This window comes from Enoplosus armatus, chromosome 13 (assembly GCF_043641665.1).
Source record: "Enoplosus armatus isolate fEnoArm2 chromosome 13, fEnoArm2.hap1, whole genome shotgun sequence".
NCBI lineage: Eukaryota > Metazoa > Chordata > Actinopteri > Centrarchiformes > Enoplosidae > Enoplosus > Enoplosus armatus.
Window position 1 is genome coordinate 24,005,607 of NC_092192.1, and position 21,345 is coordinate 24,026,951.

The 21,345-nt window shown below is 43.6% G+C and overlaps 1 protein-coding gene across 1 annotated transcript; it reads left to right on the forward strand.

The window, feature by feature from the left end:
• Positions 1–1,713: 1,713 nt before the first annotated feature.
• Positions 1,714–19,755, forward strand: amot (angiomotin). Its single transcript, XM_070917336.1, has 12 exons — positions 1,714–1,774; positions 3,845–4,883; positions 8,381–9,005; positions 9,862–10,006; positions 12,934–13,026; positions 13,267–13,412; positions 14,934–15,083; positions 15,257–15,453; positions 15,751–15,879; positions 16,648–16,886; positions 17,043–17,297; positions 19,542–19,755. The coding sequence occupies exons 1-12, from the start codon at positions 1,714–1,716 to the stop codon at positions 19,673–19,675; spliced, it is 3,213 nt and encodes a 1,070-aa protein (XP_070773437.1). The 3' UTR covers positions 19,676–19,755.
• The last annotated feature ends 1,590 nt before the right edge of the window (positions 19,756–21,345 follow it).

The following is a 21,345-nucleotide window of genomic DNA, read 5'->3' on the forward strand; positions in this document are numbered from 1 at the left end:
TTTCTGTTGTTTTTGCTGTTTTTATTTTTATTTTTTTATTTTTGTCCTCTGTCCTCCTCTTGTCCTGCTGCTAGCTGGCTGTGCAGGGAGAAGATTTTGGGGGTGAACTGCAGGAAATGGCAGTTGAAGTATGTTGGAGAGAGTATCCATGCACAGTCTAACGGGCTGGGTAGTGAAAAAAACATAAACATCAGCTGTACATTTTACATGCATTTACTGCAATATTTTATGTATTAATAACCTTTTAGGTAACAGTACTTTCTTGCCTATAACAGCCTGTGGACTGATTTCTATGTGAAGGTCTCGGGACGTTTTTGCTGTTCTGTACAGCCAACAGTGTGCAACGCTAGCTAACGTTAGCTTGGAAACGGGATCCGCTATCGTCAACAAACGACTGGCACCCACCAAAACAAAGTCTAACACAAAGTCCACGAATCTTGCTTGCTAACGCAGGTGAATTGCAAGCTAGTTAATTTATCAAAATACTGTCTTGAGTGGATAACGTCAGCTAATTCATCCAGACTCCTGGGGCTAGCTTGTGTTTGCAAATTACTTTATTAGTTTATTACTTTATCCATGCAACGCAGCCAAGTTACAGCTAGCTGGCCAAGCTTAGCTTGCTTGCTTGCTAATGTTATCGCTAGCAAAATATTGGTTATGTTAGAAATGAATTAATTGCCGTTTTTTGGAGGGAATTTATGTTTTGGAGGGAATTTAACATAACTTTTAAGTTTGCAACAGATGGAGATGTATCAAATACATAAAGGTGGACATCATCAGTATAGCAATTATAAGAGACTCAGCCAAACTGGCACACGATGTGCCCTAAAGAAAGCATGTAGAGGCCGAATTAGACAGGTCCAAGGTTTGACCCTTGAGGGACTACACAGGTTGGAGGAGAACAATCAGACACTTTAGCACTTTAGCAATGGATGCAAAGAACTGGCAATTCGATAAATAGTCGGTAAACCATTCAAGAGCTAAACCAGATCTCCCAACCTACTTCTTCAGATGATATGATAAAATATCTGTGGTATCGAAAGGAGCATTTACAAATTAACAGATGCAGCTGGACTGCAATAAGGTGTTACTTGTGACTGTAAGGAGAGCTGTCTCTATTCTGTGCCTCTGATGAAATTCATTTGATCATTCTCTGCAATTTCCAAAAGTTGAGTTCTGACGACTTTGAAATTGATGTTGAGCCATCGGGTCATATAACGTGGAAGCTATTGAAAGAAAATCTGAATTCTATTATTAGAATATACTTCTAAAACAGAGGAACTACTAATATTTGATTTCTATTCAAAATGTATGTGCATGCATAAACAGTTTAGAGCTACCTGTAGAAATATATGGGCAGCTGAGCAACAGCTAAGCAAAACAGTTCCACTGAACTGAACGGATGTGGAGGCGTAGATGAAAGCTTGTCAAAATGTCAAGATGAAAGTTTGCATATTGTATCTTTAAAAAACGTCAAAGGTTTATCAATGTCCAATGGAAAGGTTTGCAATCTTGGGTTGTTAGTTTAATTTTCTTGCTTTATGCAATATGATTTTTGTGGACGTTTAAAATGAGCTTTTGTGCATCTGAATTTCCACTACCCAGCCCATTATACTCCAGACTCTTCAGCTTGAAGACAGTTGACCATTTGATGACATAGCGCCAAAGCTAACATTTTTCCTTTTGTCTCATATGATCTTTATTTACCCACAGATGTTTCGGAAAAAAGCATCTTCCTCCTTGAGAATGAGAAGAATAACAGAAAGCGCTAGATGTAATCATTTCTTTCTTTACTCTGTCGAAATAAGGTAGAGTTGTTAACATTCAGTGTTGTCAGAAGAAACCACGCTAATATAAATGCAGCCCTACACTGCCTGCCCAAACAAACTTGAAAACAACTTAATTGTATGCACTTGTTTCTCAAGACTGCAAAAAGGTTTTGAGTTTAAACCTTTTGCTGAATGGGTTACCTGTTGGGGGTTTTACTGGCTCTAGGTTTGATTTTCTTTGATTTGGACCTTAACAACATATTCATCCCAGGTGGTTTCGAACTTTGACAATGTTGGATGTTCAACTGAAAACACATTGCTTCTGTCTTTAACGTTGTATGACCATTTCCAATCAAATTTCTGTGAGAATTTCCAAATCACTGGGTTTTGTTTCCTTGCAAATTTGTATAATCCTCTTTTTTTTGTGTGTGCCATAGCCAGTGGGTTCCAATCTCATACATTTCAAGTAAAAATGATAATTTTCCTGCCCTTTGATCGCTATGAAGGGGTAAAATGGAGTCACTGTGATCCTGGGTGGTCCTCAACACTTTGATTCTGGGGTTCACGCATGTAGTCACTTAGTTTAAGTCCATGTAGCCTGACTGAAAATAGTGTTTTGTGACTGAAAATAGTGTTTTGTGGTGAAAACGTCAGGCTGTTGACACCATCTATGCCTGTAGGAACTCAGATCAGATCAAGGGTAGAAAGTTTGCCGTCTGACTCACCTGTTTTTCAGACTGACTTTCCCCATCAGCCCTGGTTCATTTGAATACTGACATGGAAATTAATCAACAACAATTCTGATGATTGAATAATCTTTTCAGCTTCTTCAAAGTGAGGGTTTGCTGCTTTCCCCTGTTTTACATCATCTTTGGTCGCAAAAAACAAGATATTTCAGGATTTCACTTTAAACGTATTCACGCAGATTAAACCATTACATGATTAATTGAAATAGTCAATAGAATAATTTCTAATGAAAATAATCATTATTTGGCGCCCTAGTAGTGAGCAGTGGTAGAAAGTAACCAAGTACATTTACTCAAGTTGAGTATGGTACTATTTTATGCTACTTTATACTTCTACTCCACTACATCTCAGAGGTAGATATTGTACTATTAAACCCAATACATTTATCTGAAAGCTCTAGTTACTAGTTACTTGACAGGTTCAGATTAACGATACAAAATATAATCAGTAAATAAACAATCATATTATATCAATAGGCTTTATCGGTTCCCAGGTGGAAATTCAAATGCTACTTAATAATTGTAATGCAATAATACATATATTATTCTGAAATAGGCGATTCTGAATAATCAGCACTTTTAAGTATATTTTGATGCTAATACTTGTCTACTTTTAATTAAGTAACATTTTCAATGTATTTTCAATACAAAGTAGCTGAGTATTTCTACGGTGTGGTATTACTACTTTTACTTATGTACTTAAGTAATTAAGATCTGAGTACTTCTTCCACCACTGGTAGTGAGTCAAGAGTGCAGGTTTTTGCAGAGGTCACAATGTTGTGGCACTTCAGGCTAGTGCTCAAAGATTTTGTTTTGATTCTGTAATGCTTAAAAGTTTAGCATTCACATATTCTGTCACATCATGTAATGTGTAAAGTTTCTGCTTTTGTCCTTAAACAACCAAGAGGCAGCTTTCTTTTGCACTGTAAGCATTTCACATTAGTCCAATCCACAGGCCCAGTAGCCACTGTTTAGTCATCAAACAAGGGCCAAGTAAACAACGCTACATTTCATAATGTCAAATGATCTCTTCCGGATCCACGATTAGTCATCACACAGCTGTCGCAGTCAGCATTCTCTGGTTTAAATCGTTAGCTTTGATATTTGTGTGGTTTGTTTGTGATTTGGGTTCGAGGGGTTCAGGGTTTTGCTGGTGGTTTGGCTCCTCAGGTTTTTCTCAAATTGTTCTTCCTCTGGCCTCGTTTTAATTTCCGACCATGCATCAATGGGTCTTCCATGGCAGAGGTTAATGCTTTCTGTCCCTTTTTGTCTTTTGTTCTCTCTTTTTCCCGTGTATTTCTGGAATAACTTCTTTCTTCATCATCACAGGGAGTATTGACCGTGGGCGGAGCTTGTCCTTCCATGAGGTGCGCGGCAAGCGTGAGGCAGAGATGAGGGCCGCAGCCGATGAGTCGTCCAGCAGCAGCAACAGTGTAGGAGGCGGTGGCAGCACCGTCCTGCAGCGCCTCCTGCAGGAGCAGATGAACCGGAATTATGTGCTGCAACAGCAGCAGCAACAGCAACAACAACAACAACAACAACAACAAGGAGGAGGGGGAGCAGGAGGTGGAGGTGGAGGTGGAGGAGGTTACTCAGGACAGGGACAGGTTGGCCCTTCTGATGATCACTCCATGACTCCCCACATCGCCCGTCAGGAGCCCCAGGGACAGGAGCTGCAGACGGACAATGGCCTGGAGAAGCTGGGCTCCACCAGAGTAGGAGGAGGGGGCGGGAGCAGTGGAGGAGGTTTAGGGACTGGAGGTGGAGGCAGCAGCGGAGGTGGTGGGAGCAGCCAAGGGCAATGCCTGAACCCAGAGGACCTCCCTACGTACGAAGAGGCCAAAGTGCAGTCGCAATACTTCCGTGGTCATGGGCCTCCTCCTCAGCCTCAGCAGCAGAACAGCCAGCCCCAGCAGCCTTCCCTCCCCGTCTCAGTGGGTGCCGCCTTCTATGTCACTGGGATGACCAGTGCCAAGGTGCGCACTGAGGGTCGCCCCACAGTGCAGCGAGTGAGTGGCGCGGGGAAGGTGCACCAGGATGATGGGCTGAAGGATCTGAAGCAAGGACACGTTAGGTCTCTCAGCGAACGGCTTATGCAGCTCTCCCTGGCCACCAGCGGCGTGAAGGCCCATGCCCCCGTCACTAGTGCCCCACTCTCCCCCCTGCTGCCCCCACCGGGGCCGCCGGGCGACTACTACAAGCCTCAGCATCGCGGCCCACCTCCAGACTACCCCTTCAAAGGAATGGGCTCGCCTACCAAGCAGCAGGAGCCTGGAGGCCATTTTTACCAGGAGCAGAGAGGGAGGGAGCACTCGAGGGAGGTGCCCCATGTCCGATACCAGCCCCCACCTGAGTATGGCTCATTCAGGTAAGGAACGTGCACACACACACACACACACACACAGACAGTCCTTCATCATCACACACAATGTGTAGGTATTTTAAAAAGTGCTTTTTTGGAATGATGTGCTTTCCTGTTAGACTTCAAATGACATGAGGACTCCATCATTTGGTCTAAAGACATCTCAACCCTTTTTGGCCCATTGTCGGAATTGTTGGATCTACCAGGCCCAAAGTCATCATTACCGCTGATTGGGCTGAAGCAAGAATGAGCCCCAACATCCACCCAAATATTTTTGCACATCATGCCAGACATTAATCATATTCGAAACAATAGGGTTTCTTAATACCTGCAGAGTACATATACAAGTGTAGGGGTAGACGAAAAGACGATCTCCAGCTGAGATGGACTTATTTCAAGTGAGAAATAAAACATAGAGGTTCTTAGCTGGGTTGCCCAATAATACCACAGGGGATTTGGACAATGCCTAAATGTATGTGTGCCTAAATATGTGAAGCAGTCTGTGACATTGGATATGTTGCCTCTTGACTTAGGTTGCGTCTCTTGTCCCCCTTTCAATAGCACAAGTGAGGATTTGGAATTGTTAATTTTATAACCCCATAATTTGCCATAGCTTTTGATCAGGCTTAGCAAAGCAGGGACAGAGTGCCCCCTTCTTTTGGTATATGATATTCAGTACTTCCCTAATGTTGGAAATCTTGTCGGCCCTTAATGGATCCATTTCGGTCCCGCTCAACCATGCTTGGAATTGAATCTTCTAGCCTCCTGGCTAATACTTTTTGGAGACTAATTGGACACAGATTTCCTCATTTATCATTAGGTTTCCCAGGCTTTGGAAGTAAAAAAAATAAATAAAATCAATGCCCCTCTCATGGGTATGGAAAGAATCCCATTTTCAAAGGATTCTAAAAACATGTCAGCGGTTTGCACAGTTTTTTCTTTTGAACATCTTATATACAGTATATTGATAGGGAGCCGGTCAGGCAGCTTTTTAATTTGCCAGGCCAACAGTCTTCCAGGATTTCATAGTAAAATTGTTTTAAGCCTGAGCGATTTTGCAGCTACCTTGGAAGCAGATAATTCATTATACTGGGATCTTATCAAAATCAACCTTCCCTCTCATAGATTTGGAGCAAGTATCCTTCATGATTTGGCCTCTGATATCAGCCTTACTTCAAAGGCATTGAAGGTATTGACTTCAAAGTCAAGGAATTAGTTGGAATTAGGATCTTGAACGGTTGAAACCGCCATCTAGGCAGGTCACTCACCATTGTGACATCTGTATAGCATTGAACATGCATGGTCAGGTATTACTTTAGACAACAAGGATCTGAGATCACTAAATTCGAGAGTAAGTCTGACGATTACTAATATCACGAGTACTCTTTGAGGACAGGTTTAAATTCCCTCCATATCCTTTAAATTCAACTCCTAAATAGGCCCTTAGATGGATCCAGAGCACAATTAAAGTCACCAGCAATAATATATTGACCGCAAGGGGTTGAAATGGTCAAAAAGAGATTATCATAAAATTTGAGGTCATCAATAGTAGGCCCATACATATATATATTTGTTTTTTCAGTAAGTAGGGCGCCCTGTGCAATAACAACTAAACCTTGTTAGTAGTAGTTGAATACAGCTGTACAGAATACAATATGTCTGTGTGTGAACTAGTTACGATTTGCCTTTTAGGGCTTTGTTTTTTTCCGCCATGACACAAGCATGTGTGCCCCTTTATCTACACTTTTGTTTGTAATCCCAACTTTTAGAGTCTGATGTTACTTTCTATCCATCTGTTAAGTCTGTCTGTATTCCTGACATTTAAAATGAAAGTCGTGTTTGGGCCATTGGTTCAGTTGTGCACATTCATCACAGACAGTGCTCTACAGTACACTGTAAAAAAAAGAAAAAAAGAAAATAGGTTATTTCAACAAGTAGAAACTGAGGAGTCAAAGAAAAACTTAAAATGAAGTTCAGTCAAGTGAGTTATACTGATGAGAGCTGCTAGTAATGCCAACTTTGTCACCAGTAAAGCAGTTTTGAGTATGATCCCTCATTCCTAATTATGGTAGCTTTTACTGAAAGTTAGATTTTAATTTTAATGTGACTTAGCAGGGATGTGTTAAGGTCAAAACCAGGAGCAACGTTGTTCCAAACAGACTCATCATGGGGCTTTCTGCACAGCTGCACCTTTGTTTCGAGCGCTGTCATTGAACTTTCTGACACACACAGATGCTTTGACTCGCAACTGAACGTTAAAACTGTCCCGTTTCCATTTAACAAAGAAGTATTTCGGTGCGCTATTGTCATTTTCATATTAGCTTTTGTAAGACCCGAAAAAAACCAACAAAAAAAACCCAACGTCTTTTTGACTCGCAAGTCACGTCTCTAAAGACTTGAGGCGTGACTTGGACTTGGGTCCAAAGGACTTAAAAAGCAGCTCCGGCTTACATTCATCAGGTGGACACAAACACCGCTCCAGATGAATGCTAATGCGGGGCTAATGTGGGTCCCTCAGCTTGTTGTGGAGCCCATCTGGAGCTCTGACATGGAGCTGTTCATGTATGGGAATATCTCACTGGACATTGTTATATTAATAAATATCACTTTTTAAACACAGTTTTAATAGTAATTCATAATGTTAAAAGCCTGTTTTTTTAGTGCCATAGATGTTAAATCTTCTAATCTCATTTAGTTTGCGTCTTCATCACAAGTCACAGCAAGTACAGGACCACAAAAAACATCTTTCAAATTAAGGGGAAATCCACAAAGACACACATTCATCACTGCCTTCCCGTGATTATCACATAGCTGTATTTTGACTTCTCCAACTTGAGAACTGAATGAACTCCAACATGAGCTGGAATGATCAATTATCAATTTGCACTAGCAAGCTTATCGACGCTAGCTGTTCTAACCCGTGCCCCACACACACGGGTTTCCAAACACACAGTGTCACAGTTTGCAATTTGGAACCCACACAGGCCCGTGAGGAGTGCCATTGCCCAATGAAGACTTTCCATGGTTTCCCAATAGTGTTTTTTTTCCGAGATGGTGAGGACGGATCCTGTTTGGCCTGTTTTTTCGCTTTACCTCTGAGCAACCAGATTCAAACAGCCGTGAATACCGCAGAATTCTAATCATCAGGGCAGGACGAGTCGGGACATGATCTGCTCGGCTTTGGTGACGTTCCTTTTGAAGGGCTAAAAGGCAGGAATGTTTGCCCTGCACAAAAGCGAGTGAGCAAGCAAACAACAGGTGAATCTGACTGAGCTAGAGGACATTTACGTTAAAAGTTAGCAATTAAATCCTTGCCTTGCCGCTGTTTAAACACTCACTGTTGGACGGTCTTCCCTGAGAGACACAGGAAACCTCATTGTTTATGTATTGTTTTATTCATGCTTATACAACGCAGGGCTGCACAACGAAATGCAAGCTGCAGTCCGTTTATGCTACACACTGAGGTTTAGAACAGTGTAATCACACAGTTTATCCCTCCTCAGGTCCAGTAAGGAGGGTTCAGTTCACTCCCAGAGGCCCCTTCACCAGCACAGTCCCACCTCTTCCGTCACCTCCGTGGGCTCCTTGTCCCGCACCCAGTCCTCGACCCTCAGCAGCATGCTCAGCGCCTCCCACTCCTCCCATCCCTCCTTCCCTCACCAGCACTTCCAGGGAGAGCCCTTTCCCAGCATGGGGCCCCGCAGTCCACAGGGTCCCGGCTCCCACCAAGCAGGCGAGCCCTTCATTCTGGGGCCCATTCACCCAACGCCACCAAGAGGTCATGGTTTCCCTCATGACCCCTACGGCTCCACCCCGAGGATGCACCATCAGCAGCATCAGCATCAGCATCAGCAGCAGCAGCAGCACCATCTGTATCAACAGCAACAGCAACAACAACAGCAACAACAACAGCAGCAGCAGCAGCTGCAGCAGCAGTTCCAAGGACCTCCACCTCCCCAGCCCCAGCTGCCGGTCCAGGTTGGGCATTTCCCCCACCCCCACTCTTACTCCCACCTGCAGGGGGAGCCCTTTGCTATGATGGCACGCGTCCACCATCTGGCAGAGGAGAACAGGGTGCTGAGGCAGGAGATGGAGGCCTGCCGCGAGAAAGTCACCAAGTTGCACAAGGTAATATTTTTTGCAGAAGAGCTTTAAAGGACGAGGATTTAAAAAAAAAGTCTATCTTAAAACAATATTGACATGCTCATGTGTACACCGCAAGGGTTATTCATTGCTGAAATTGTTCCTCCTGCCCATACTAACCACAAAGAGACCTCTTCTAAAAGCAGTTTCAATCTAAGTAATGGGACACAAAATTCACATTCCTTGTTTTGTGGAAAAATGCAATCTAAGGCTCAGCTGAAGCTAATACTTATGTACTAAAAAGACTGTGGACAATTGGACTGAAATGTATAAATAGACAACAGCAATAACTAGTGCATCATATGTGATGCAAAGGCAAGAACTGTGGGTTGCTTTGAACAACAGCGTCTGCCCCATATGGTAGAAAGTGAGATTTCCATGTCTCATTCGATTATAAAGCAGCTCTAGGTGCTATAGAAATACTGTGAAAGTATCAAAAAGCTCAGTCCAAAGAAAAATGAAACACAGCCCATATTCAGAGACTGTGCCTTTAAAAGGAGCTGTTGGGACTTCCCTAAGGTTGTGATGTCACTGCACTCAGCCACACCCCCAGCAGGTCATCTGATTCAGGCACAGGGGGTTCACCGTGAAGGGCCAGTAGAAGACAAATGACGACTTTTTTTGAACTGTGAATCATGCAACAGCTACTCTAGTGGAGTCCCAGAGTACAAATAAAGAGCTGAAACAAGCATAATATGGGACCTTTTAAAGTAATTCATTCAACCATCTTGGTTAAATTCTGTTAAATGTTCGCTAGTTTTGTAAGTCTTGTTGTTTGGTGCATCTCCTTCACTCTCCCTGTCTCTGTTTCCCTTCATTTCCCCCTGTACCCCTTGGGCAGTTGGAAACCGAGATCCAGCTGGTGTCCGAGGCCTACGAAAACCTTGCCAAGTCCTCCTCAAAGAGGGAGGCCCTGGAGAAAACCATGAGGAACAAGCTGGAGCTGGAGGTGCGCCGGCTGCACGACTTCAACCGGGACCTCCGAGGTGAGGGAGCCGAGAGGCGCAATAACTGTGCCCATATATGACAAACATGCACTGGCTTCTTGGCACATTTTATGCTGTACAAGTATTGACATAAATTGAGATTTTTTTTTTGTTTTATTGAGGCTATTTTATTAAAGGTAGCTCTGATTGGCTTATTTCCTTATCAAACATGCAATGCAACACTCACAACGCCCTTTCCTTTCCTTATCAGAGTCTTTTATAGTTGTTTCCTGCAGTAGCACACGTGCTGCTTCTGCTACATTTTTGTGGGACCGAGGCCCCACTCAGACCTGGTATTAACATGCGTCCTGGGTGATCAGATCAGTGGACAGCTCCAAAGTACGTCTGTGCACACCTGCGTCTCCACATGCGTGTAGCTGCCGTTAGCTAGTTAGCTCAGTTAGCGGTGCAGCTAGCCAGCCGGCCTATTGGCTGTAAAGCTTAAATAAAGCTTTATTAAACGTCCTCCTCCCCACGGTTCAAAGCTCCTGTGTCAGTGGGGTAAACACCAGCACTTATAATCAAGTTTAAAGGTGATGTAGGCCGAATGAATTGGGGCAATACTGAAATAACTGTTCTGCGTTTAAACAACGATTTGGAAAAAATAACACTTGACCATTGTCCTCGTCAATTCTCGCCAGCGCGCACACACACGCACAGGAGAGAAGAAAGCTTCGTTCATGGTTCAGAGCCCAGACTCAAGTCCACTGGGAGCCTCTCACAACAAATCACCACAGAGCCTTGTTTTTCTTCCCTGCCATCTCTCCTTCCTGCTTCCCTTCTTTCTTTTTTTCTCTCCCTTCGTAGCTTTGGCAGTGTGTTTTGACGCGTAATGGATACTCTCTGCTCTACTTTTCTGGGTCAAAGGTCAGCATGTACTCATTGGGGCTTTTGTTTTGGAGATCTTGAATGAAATCAAGTCGATCTTGCGCTCCGATGACACATGATTGAGTGTGGGTGTGTGGAGCAAAGCTGTTTTCATCTGCATTTGTTCTGCAGCTGTCACATCTTCGACAATGAACCAGTCGACCATTGTCTGGAATCAGTCTCAATTCAATTCAGTTTGATTTATATAGCGCCAAATCACAACAAAAGGCATCTCATGACACTTTACATACAGAGCAGGTCTAGACTGTACTCTTTATAATAACAACAATTCCCACATAACTGATGTTGGATTGTATTTAATAGGATATGCAAAAAAAGAAGCGATGCCAAAACGTGTTGAAAAGAGAAGTTTTCGTTTTTCATTTTTTTGTGGCATTTCTGCTCTGTTAGATAGTAACAGCTGTAGAGAGACAGGAAATGCAGGGAAGGGGTGACATGCAGCAAAGGGCTCAGTTTGGAATCAAACCCGGGCCAGTGCAGTAAGGACTCAGCCTGTGTGTGGTGGCACTCACTCTATCAGGTGGCTCTGATTTCCAAAAAATCAGTTTGTAATTTGTTTGTAGTGCTTTTTGCCCGCTTTGTCTTAACGGCAGTCAATCCCCCCTCACCCAAAAGTTGGGGGCCCTCTAACTGTCATGCAGCTACTGAAGCTGTAATCAGCAGGTTTTTGGTATTTTTACTTAATTGTCAAAATTGCAATAGAGTGCTGCAGGAATGAGTCCTAAAACCCAGGAATGAGTTAGCATTTTTAACACTTCCGGTTCCCTCATCTGGAAGTCAACAGGTTTTTTTTTAAATGGGTTTTTGGTTAGATGCCTGAAATAAGGTCTGTGGTTACACACAAGCTTAAGAGATTTACACGTTTTGTTCTACGACATAAAATACGTCAGTGAATGGTGAATTTTGAAGCTTTTTATGCGTCATAAAAAAGGCGATTGCTAACAAGTGGCGAAATGAGACTACAGAGGTTGTTGGGGACATTAATGTCTTCATGCCGAACACGGAAAGTCATCTACTCACTAGTCCGCCTTTACAGCCTTGTTGTTTTTATACTATCTATATATCTATATCTATCTATCTCTTAAAAGTGAAGCTTAGCGGTGGTGACGTCGAAGTAATGCGACCGTGGTGCAGTTCGTTTATAGCCTAACATTAGCTTTTCACTTCTGGCGATTCCACTTACGCTTCAAAAATCACAAAAGTGGTTCTCGTGTGCGTGCACTCCTTTTGACTGCTGTTTTATATAAGTGAGTGATTGACTTGTCAGTTTATAATTTTTTTGTAGCGGTCACATTTTCCGACCGGGTTGGTTTAGAACGCAGAATGTTGATAGGGATTGCATGCAGCCCTTTGTGGTCAGTATGGTAGTATAGCCGGTAGCCTATGGGCTATTTAGTAGAAAATCCAAATCATCTCGCAGGTCGGAAAAAAATAAGTGCCGCAGGCCTGATCTGGGCCTTGAGTTTGACACATGTGCAATAGATGAATCATCTCATGCTGCATTTAATCAAATCACTAGTGTTTGCAACTCAGATCACTTCGAACAGAGTACTTGCCCTGCATCTCAACCCTGAGTGATGACTTGTACTCCTCCATCCTTAAAAAAAACTAAAACAACTATTGTTTCATTTTGTTTTTGTGTGAATTGCTGAGCAACCGGCTCCCAGAGGGGCTTTTAATGTGGAGGGGCGGAAAAAAAGGAAAGAGACAGAGAATGTGTGAGTGAGTGAGGGAGTCGAAGAATGACAAATGTAATAAATATGTGTGTGTGTTGAGTCAGAAGCAAATTAAATTAAGAGATTAAAAAAAAAACTGAGACAGCTCTTTCAGCTCTAATACATTGCATGTTTAAGTGAGCTTGTATTCACATTAACAGGCCTGCAGGGGACGCACATGTGCACTGTCAGTACGAGGCAACAGCAAGCTCTTAACCCTTAGTCCGGAGTTCCCCTTTAATGTCTGATGTGTGTGCGTGAAATCTTTCTTTTTGTGAACTCTGAACATGAGTGTTGTTGTTGTTGTTGCTGTTGTTTTTAAAGAGCGCATGGAGACAGCCAATAAGCAGCTCGCTGCTAAAGAGTGTGACGGCTCAGAGGACAACCGCAAAACCATCTCCCAGCTGCTTGCACAGAGTGAGCACCACACACACACACACACACACACTCAGAGGCTGGGACATAAACTGTTAAAGTTGAATCCATGCATGGATTAAAATGTCTAGGTGGGCATAGCAATAACCTTTTTTTGAAAATGAAGAGGATAGACGTTTTGTGTTTGGACATGCTTTTCACGTGCTTGTGTGTTTTGTGTGTGTGTGTGTGTGTGTGTGTGTGTGTGTGTGTGTGTGTGTGTGTGTGTGTGGGTGTGTTCAGACAAAGAGACGCTGCGCGAGAAGGAGAAGCTGGAGATGGAGTTGAACGCGCTGCGCTCTACCACGGAGGACCAGAGGAGACACATCGAGATCAGAGACCAGGCCCTCAACAACGCCCAGGCCAAAGTGGTCAAGCTGGAGGAGGAGGTGAGAGCGTCCGCCTGCTGACTCTTGACCGGATGTAATCCTGGTTTGGTGGATTTGGCTTTACTGCTCATTGCCATCTTCATCCATCCAGAGCCATAAAGTCCTGATTTAGACAAGAAGATGGATAAAGACCTACATGTCAATCAAAATTAGTTTGTTATCAGAAATTATGTAAAGTTTGTTTTTTGAGATTTTTGACAGTAGCGAGATAATGAGGAATGGCATGAGGCGCCCGGGCCAGACCCGAGCAGGGGACATTGTGGTTCACGGTTGGCACCGTAACCCCTGACCCCAGTATTTCTAGTAGTGAGGTGATTAAAACATACATGACATACATCTTACATTATTCACTTTTTTTGAAGCAAGATTGATGAACACCAAGTAAGAGGGTAAGAGCAAAATAGGAATATAGTTTGTGCATGTAAACACACCCACTGCTGCGTAATGAGGCTTTGACATCTCATTTGTGTCTCCTTGCCGGAAAATCAGGTTGCTTAATATGTTTGTGATTCTTGACGAGTTGCACATGTCTCCTGGTTACCGGCGTTTTACTTCTTAGTGGGACATTTCTCAGTGCTGCTGCTCCCAGCGTTCCGGGCCCGATGTTGGCCGGCTATCTGGCCCCCCCAGAAAAGTTTTTAGGCCTGGTGGCAGGTGTCTTTTGATAGGGTCCTGGCACGAGAGATTTGAAAATGTGACTGTGTAATGTATTGTTGGAAATAAGTCATTTGTTCAACACACATTTAAAAAAAAAAACTAAAAAAAAACAACTTACAAAGAATCTGACGGACTGACTGCACGTTTCAGCTACAACAAAATACATTAAATCAAATTCAAACAAATAATAAAGTTTTTGCACACAAATTTGAAAAAGAAGTCCTGATTGGCTACTGATTCGTACAGCAGTTGGAATGCCGGGAACAACAAAATAAAGAAAATGAAAAAAAAAACACAAGTAATATCAAAAATGTCTGCACTCCACAAAAATCCAAACTGATGACTTCAAGGCCCCGGGAAAAATCGGCACTCGATGCGTTACATTTGCTTTTAACTGTGCCCCCTCCTTCATGAGGTGCTCGCCGGCTGTGCTCTGCTAAGGTTATTTGGCCTTTACCTTTCCTCCTCGGCATTATCCCGAAATGTCTCAAAGGAAGTACCCGTGTCTCTGACTGTTTGGCTAGGTGGCTAAGGTTGCCATGGCGACATTAGCCGGTGGTAGTTGTAGTGACGTAGTGACTCGATTCGTGAGCAGGAATTGATTAGAAATCCTAGCTTCTGTATAGTGCATGCGCAGCTGTGCATAGGAGCCGGGCTAACCTCTGACACAGAGTTTCCCTGAGGTAAAGCTGGAGTATTTGCTGCACTGGAATGTGTTTTGGTCCAGATGTGGTCGCCAAGGAAACAGATGTGTGCCATCTTGAACTATCAAAATAACCTCACAGAGAACTAGGTGAATTAGCACAGCAGAGTTACCATGATGTAAATATTACCTTCTCTCTCTGTGTGTGTGTGTGTGTGCAGCTGAAGAAGAAGCAGGTCTACGTGGAGAAAGTGGAGAGGATGCAGCAGGCTCTGGCTCAGCTCCAGGCAGCCTGTGAGAAGAGAGAGCAACTCGAGCATCGACTCCGCACAAGGCTGGAGAGAGAGCTGGAGTCGCTACGCATGCAGCAGGTAACCCGACAGCCCTGTCTCCCACTAGAAAATATGTCAAAATAATTGTATTGATTCATCTTTTACTATTTAATCTTGCCGTAACATCAAATCACTACATTTGGGAGGTAACAAAAGTGCAACATATTTCATCATGAGCCCCCCCTCTTCTTGTCTCCCTTTGTCCTTCCCAGCGTCAGGGAGGCTCTCAGAGCAGTGGCGTGGTCCCGTCAGAGTACAACGCCACAGCTCTGATGGAGCACCTGAGGGAGAAGGAGGAGCGGATCCTGGCTCTGGAAGCTGACATGACCAAGTGGGAGCAGAAATACTTGGAGGAGAGCGTGATGAGGCAGTTTGCCCTGGACGCTGCCGCCTCCGTCGCCACCCAGAGGTACGAGTGCACGAGTCGCACTCTCTGAGCCCTTAAGTCAAGCCAAAACGTCCCCAAACATAGCGGACTTTGTGCTCCCTGATTGGAAAAGTGGAAGTGAAATTAGCTGTTAAGGTCTGGTGTTTTCCCATAAAACAAGCACCTAACATCTAGTGGTCATTAGAGGAAGTGCAGCTTGTTTGTTTTTTTCCCACTCACTTCAACACTGCAATGGTGGGTACTGCTCGTTTCAAATGGTCTCTTCCTCCTAAATACCTTTTAATCATTATTGTATTATTGTATTGCCCTGTTTTGCAGGGATACATCTGCAGCAGTGATAAGCCACTCTCCCAGCAGCAGCTACGACACGTCGGTGGAGGCTCGAATCCAGAAGGAAGAGGAGGAGATTCTCATGGCCAATCGGCGCTGTCTGGACATGGAGAGCAGGTAAAGCATTCTCCACACACAGGCAGCCTCCCCGAGACCTGGACATGTTAAGATAAATGCATGGAGCCGAGCAACAGCCTAGTAAATATTCCTTTCTCTTGGGAAGGTAATCATCACTTAAGGGGGCTATTGGACGGACAGCAAGAAAATGTGTTTTTATAAATTTAATAAAAGCCTCAAAACATACCAAACTGTCCATGAAGAAGACTGCATATAAAGATGGACGACGCGACTGCTCCCCCTTCCCATGGTGGCAGGCTGCAGTATAGGTTATAAACCCTGCCCCCTCCATGTTAGCGGATGGGACATGGGCCAAGCCAAAAAAAAAAAAAATCAAAGTACACATCAAATGTTTTTTTACCAAAGGTGGTTTCTGTCATTTTAGGTAGTTCTTCTCACGCTGATGTTTGTGTTTTTCTGATACGTTCGGTTTTAATTAGTTATTTGATGCTATAAAAATGGGGTGAAATGTCATGATTGACAGCTGAGATTGACTGTGGTGTGCTCACGATTGGGTCGGGCTGCTGTATGGGTGGGACCTTGCACCGTGGCTCCACTCGCCGATTGCTACTGCAGGGACTTGCGGTTTGGCTTCGTTTTTGTACAGCGGGAGGAAGTGGAGACGCGTCGGCCATATATACAGTCTATGGTCTGCACCAAATGAACTGAACTAGAAGTGTAAAAGCACTTGTGTAGCTCTTAGAGTCTCACTGTCCTGCAGTAACAGTGGCTTCATTCTGGTCCTCCCTCTTGTTCCGCTTAATCCAGGATAAAAAATCTCCACGCCCAGATCATAGAGAAGGACGCCATGATCAAGGTGCTTCACCAACGCTCCAGGAAGGAGCCCATCAAGTCGGACGCGCCATCCGCCATGAGGCCGTCCAAGTCTCTGATGTCCATCTCCAACACTGGCTCCGGTGGTTCAGGGCTTCTCTCTCACAGCCTGGGACTCAGTAGCTCGCCCATCACCGAAGAACGCAAGGACACCAGCTGGAAAGGCAGTCTGGGTAAGAACCAACAGAGTATTTACCACATGTGACACTTGTGGCACAGAACAGCAGCTGATACTATGGGTGAGAAATGGGGACAGACAGTCACTTGTAGCTACTGTCCTACTGTCAGTGTATTTGAGTAACAATTGCTCTCTTGTCATGTTCCTCCAGGGGTTCTGCTGGGTCCTGAGTTTCGTACAGAGTCTCTCAGGACGGAGTCAATCTCATCGTCCCCCTCCCCGGTGCTTCCTTCCACACCAATGACAGCGGGCCACTCGAAGACGGGCAGCAGGGACAGCTGCACACAGACTGAGAAGGGCCAGAGTCAGGACACCAGCAAGCCCAGTACTCCAGCCCTGCAGAGCATGACGCTTCCCGCCCGCCTGTCCAGCCCCAGCCCCGTCTACATCCCTGATCGCATAGCAGGTCAGCTCACACTGGGAGATGTCTAAGGCTCTGATCACACCTCCAGTGCCCCTCAGTTTGAGGGTGGTGTCTCGGCGTAGTCGGGCAATGGTAGTTATTGCTCAAAGCGTTTTCCCGAAAGTTTAAAGAGTCACGAGAGTCTTTGACCAAATGTAGGTTGAGCAATGGATCCCAATGCATCCTCAATACCAGATCGTGTAGTCTGTAAAATGTCCAAATGATATCCAGTTTAGAATTATACAAAACTGAGACAAGCAGCAATGATTAATATTCTGGTAATCAACGTATCTATGAACCGAACAAATTGTTTCACCGAGAGATATCAAAAGGAAAACCCACACATAAAGTATGTCGAATAGAACCAGTAAACAAATAACCAACATTATCGATCTCTTACTGACCTAAATGTACTCATCTCACATTTTTTATTTTTGACATCCAAAACAGCACCATATTCACATGGCAGCCATTTTCCTCCGATGTCACGCTCAGGGTGGGAAGCTCAAAGGCTGTTATCATGTTGTGCTGCTGTGTTCCAGGTTGCTAGCCGTTTCCCGATTGATCAGCGACTGAAAAGACAATAGATAGTGAAAATCCAGAGGGACATTGGGCCATATTTCAAGGTGAAACAATATATTTGATGACCCATTAGCTACCATTTAGCATTCAACCACTTCCCAGCTAACGTTAACATTACTGTTTCATAATGGGCTGGATGTAATGAAGCTTGTAACGTGACGTTAACTGTCTTGATGTGGTCTGTATTAACATTACACAGACATATGTGTTCCAGCGAGCATAATATCACATGACGTTACCGACTTAACCACATCATTTCTGAGGTCGGGCGACAGTTAACGTTACATTGCGATTTACATCCGGTGCGTTTTACTCCCAGGCTTAAATAAATAAATGTGTCCAGATGTGTGTTCAGAATAAATGTACGCCTTTCTAACACCATCAAACGGTAACGATAGCTAACGTTAGGAAGTGGTTGAATGCTAACGTTGGCTGTCAAACGGTAGCTAATGGGTTATCAAGCATTATGTTTTACCTTGAAATATGGTCCCTCCGGATTTTCACTCCTCAGTGTCTTTTCAGTTGCTGATCAACCGAGAAGCGGTGAAATGACCACATGATAACACATAGCACAACATGATAACAGCATTCGAGCTTCCCACCCTGAGCGTGACGTCAGGGGAAAATGGCCGCCGTGTGAATATGGTCTATGGGGCAAATATCTTCTATAACCTTCCTTCAGTACACACAAAATGTTGGGATACTATGAATGACGGGTAATCTTAATCATGACAAGGTATGCTTGGAAGTTGTAGTGATTGATGTGATGCAGCCATATCACGTCACCTTTGGAGGCCTTCTATTGGCTGAGTCGGTGCTTGAGGGGTGGGCATTGTGGGTAGTAGATATGATCGTAGTCCTTGGCTTGTTCACTCGCTCACTGCTTCCTGTATAACAGACACCCAGGGGCCAGTTTAATTAATCTGGAATAGAATGATCCGGATTTGGAAATCCCTTTATTTTTCTAACCAGGATCAGGTAATCCGTCTTACTTTTGTACTGGAAAATTGGATTGGGATCACCCTGATCCAAAATCAAACTTTTTATGAAAAACTACTACTACAAAACTACTTTTGACTGCTTCATCTCTGACGATTGTTTCATTGCAAATACTTTACAGTGGTAAAGGATAATTAAATTAAATTCATTTTTACTTTATCACAGTAATAGTAAATCAAGTGCAAAATGTAAATAAATGTATTTAAACTACATGAAGTGTATTTTTGATCAGTTTCAAAACGATTTTATGACATTTTGATCCTGAAATCCACCCTGAATCCACCCTTCAGATGGGACCAGAATAATCCTGTTTTTTTGGATCAAAGTGATCCCAATCCTACTAGAAAGTTTTGAACAACAACTGAGGGTTTTATCCAGATTAAAAACAGGACTGGATTACGTGATCCGATCAGATTTTCAGAATCCAAATTTCCTTTTGAACAACCCATTTTCAAGATTTGATCCAATCTGATGGCTGCAATACAATCTGATTAATTTTGAACAACTGGCCCCAGTAGTTTACTCTATCCTGAGAAGTAATGTGCGATTTCGAACACTTATGACTCATCATCATCATCTTGCATCAACAGTTTACGAAATAGACAGGCTGGATCATCAGAAATGCTGACTGATCATTTTTTTCAATGTTTTTTGTCACCTCTGTAGATGTGCCAGTGTTTCACAGCAGCACTCTGGAGCGAAGGCTCCCCGTCCAGTCCCACCCTCAGCAACAGGCCCCTACTCCAGCCCCGCCCACCCAACAGGAAGTGGATAACGACATGGTAGAGATCCTCATCTGAGCCCATGACTCATCCAAATGAATGATTGGACGGCAGCTCCATCAGACAAACACAGTGACAGATACGAAAATCATCCCAGCTCACCCCTCCAAACCTGCAGCTCTGTCTGTGTTTGACTAGCCTCGCATAGCCAGACCTGTCTCCACACTTAGGAGAAAGGTCTGGCTCAACCCATCGTCATTCTGGGATAGGGGCAGAAATAGAAAAACGGTCTGGTTTGTTTGATTTTCTTTCAACCAATCACAATTGTCTCGGGCGGCGCTGAAGCCCAGGATGCAGCGACCGTGCCCTTTCAAAACGGTAACACGCAGGAGAATTCTGACTGAAGTAGTTGACCAATGGCAGACTTATACCAGCAGCCTACATCCGGTGAGTCAGACTAGTGTTTGACTGACCCACGCCAAGAGACATTTTCATACTCTTATGTTTACATGTACATTCATTCAAACGCTTCCAGCTTGACTGGAGTTTTTTTTTTATTTTTATTTTTTTAACACATTTCCTTCATTCCCTCACTAAATCACTGTTTATCATCACCTTAGGAAAACCCAGAAATCAGAAGCAAAAAGCAGACAAGTGACGCCCCCCCCCCCCCCCCCCCCCCCCCTTCCTGTCTCATCTCAGTGTTTTTCTGCAGTTTTCCTAAATGCATATGAAAATATGAAGTGGCGACTGGAACGTAAAAAAAATGTTCACAAGCCCCATATTTATTTTTCTAATGCAACTCTGCAACTAAGTCCGTTTTGTCGAAGAAGTTAGACAACCTATTTAAAAAAAATAAAAAAAATCATGACGTATGCTTCTAAAGGTTGACGCGGTTAACATTAATGAGATGGGGGAAAAAAAAAAAAGAAGCGGGCAAAGCTGAGAAGCCAAAATCTTAAAAATTCAACATAAAAATAATTCACATCCACACACACACACACATACACAAATGTATTTTAAATATTTACATTTAAGGTGAAGGATTTTGCTTTTTTGTCACTGTTATATGACTCGCTGGGGTCGGTGACTACTGCACTATTTTTTGGAGGGGGGCTGGTGGTTAGTGTCATTGTTAGTGTGTGTGTGTGTACAGACTAATGGTGACCACATTACTAACTGCAGCACCGACGGGCATATCAGCACATTTGGGAATGTTTGCGAAGCATTTCTTTCTTTTCCACCATGCATGATTAATGATGGGGGAAAAAAAAAACTGGCCTTGCTACAAGGACTTTGCTGTTAGAGGAAGCAGCTTGTTACTTGGACACGTGATGGAGGTTTGTAAACTCTCCTGTACAGAGTTGCTCATTAGCTCCATTGGACCAAATATACCTTTTTTGTTGCATTTATTGCACTACTTATTTTTTAGGAGTGTGTTTCTTTCTTTCTTTCTCTTTTTTTTTTTGATATATGACTTTAAAGACGTCTGACATTAGGTGTTGTGGTGGTGTTGACGCTAGTTAGACATGGCACTTGGGTAATCAGAAATGATGTAAACTATGAACATTTTTAACTGTGTAAATAGGGTATTTACATTGTGTATGTACTGTAATGGCCTGCGTAACTGTGTGCCGTGGAGGGATCTGAGAGCTGAGCCTTTCAGCTGTGTTACATTTCCAGGGCTGTTGAATTAGTGAGTTGGGATGTTGCCTTTTTGATAGCGGACTTGTTTTGCCCCATGGTTG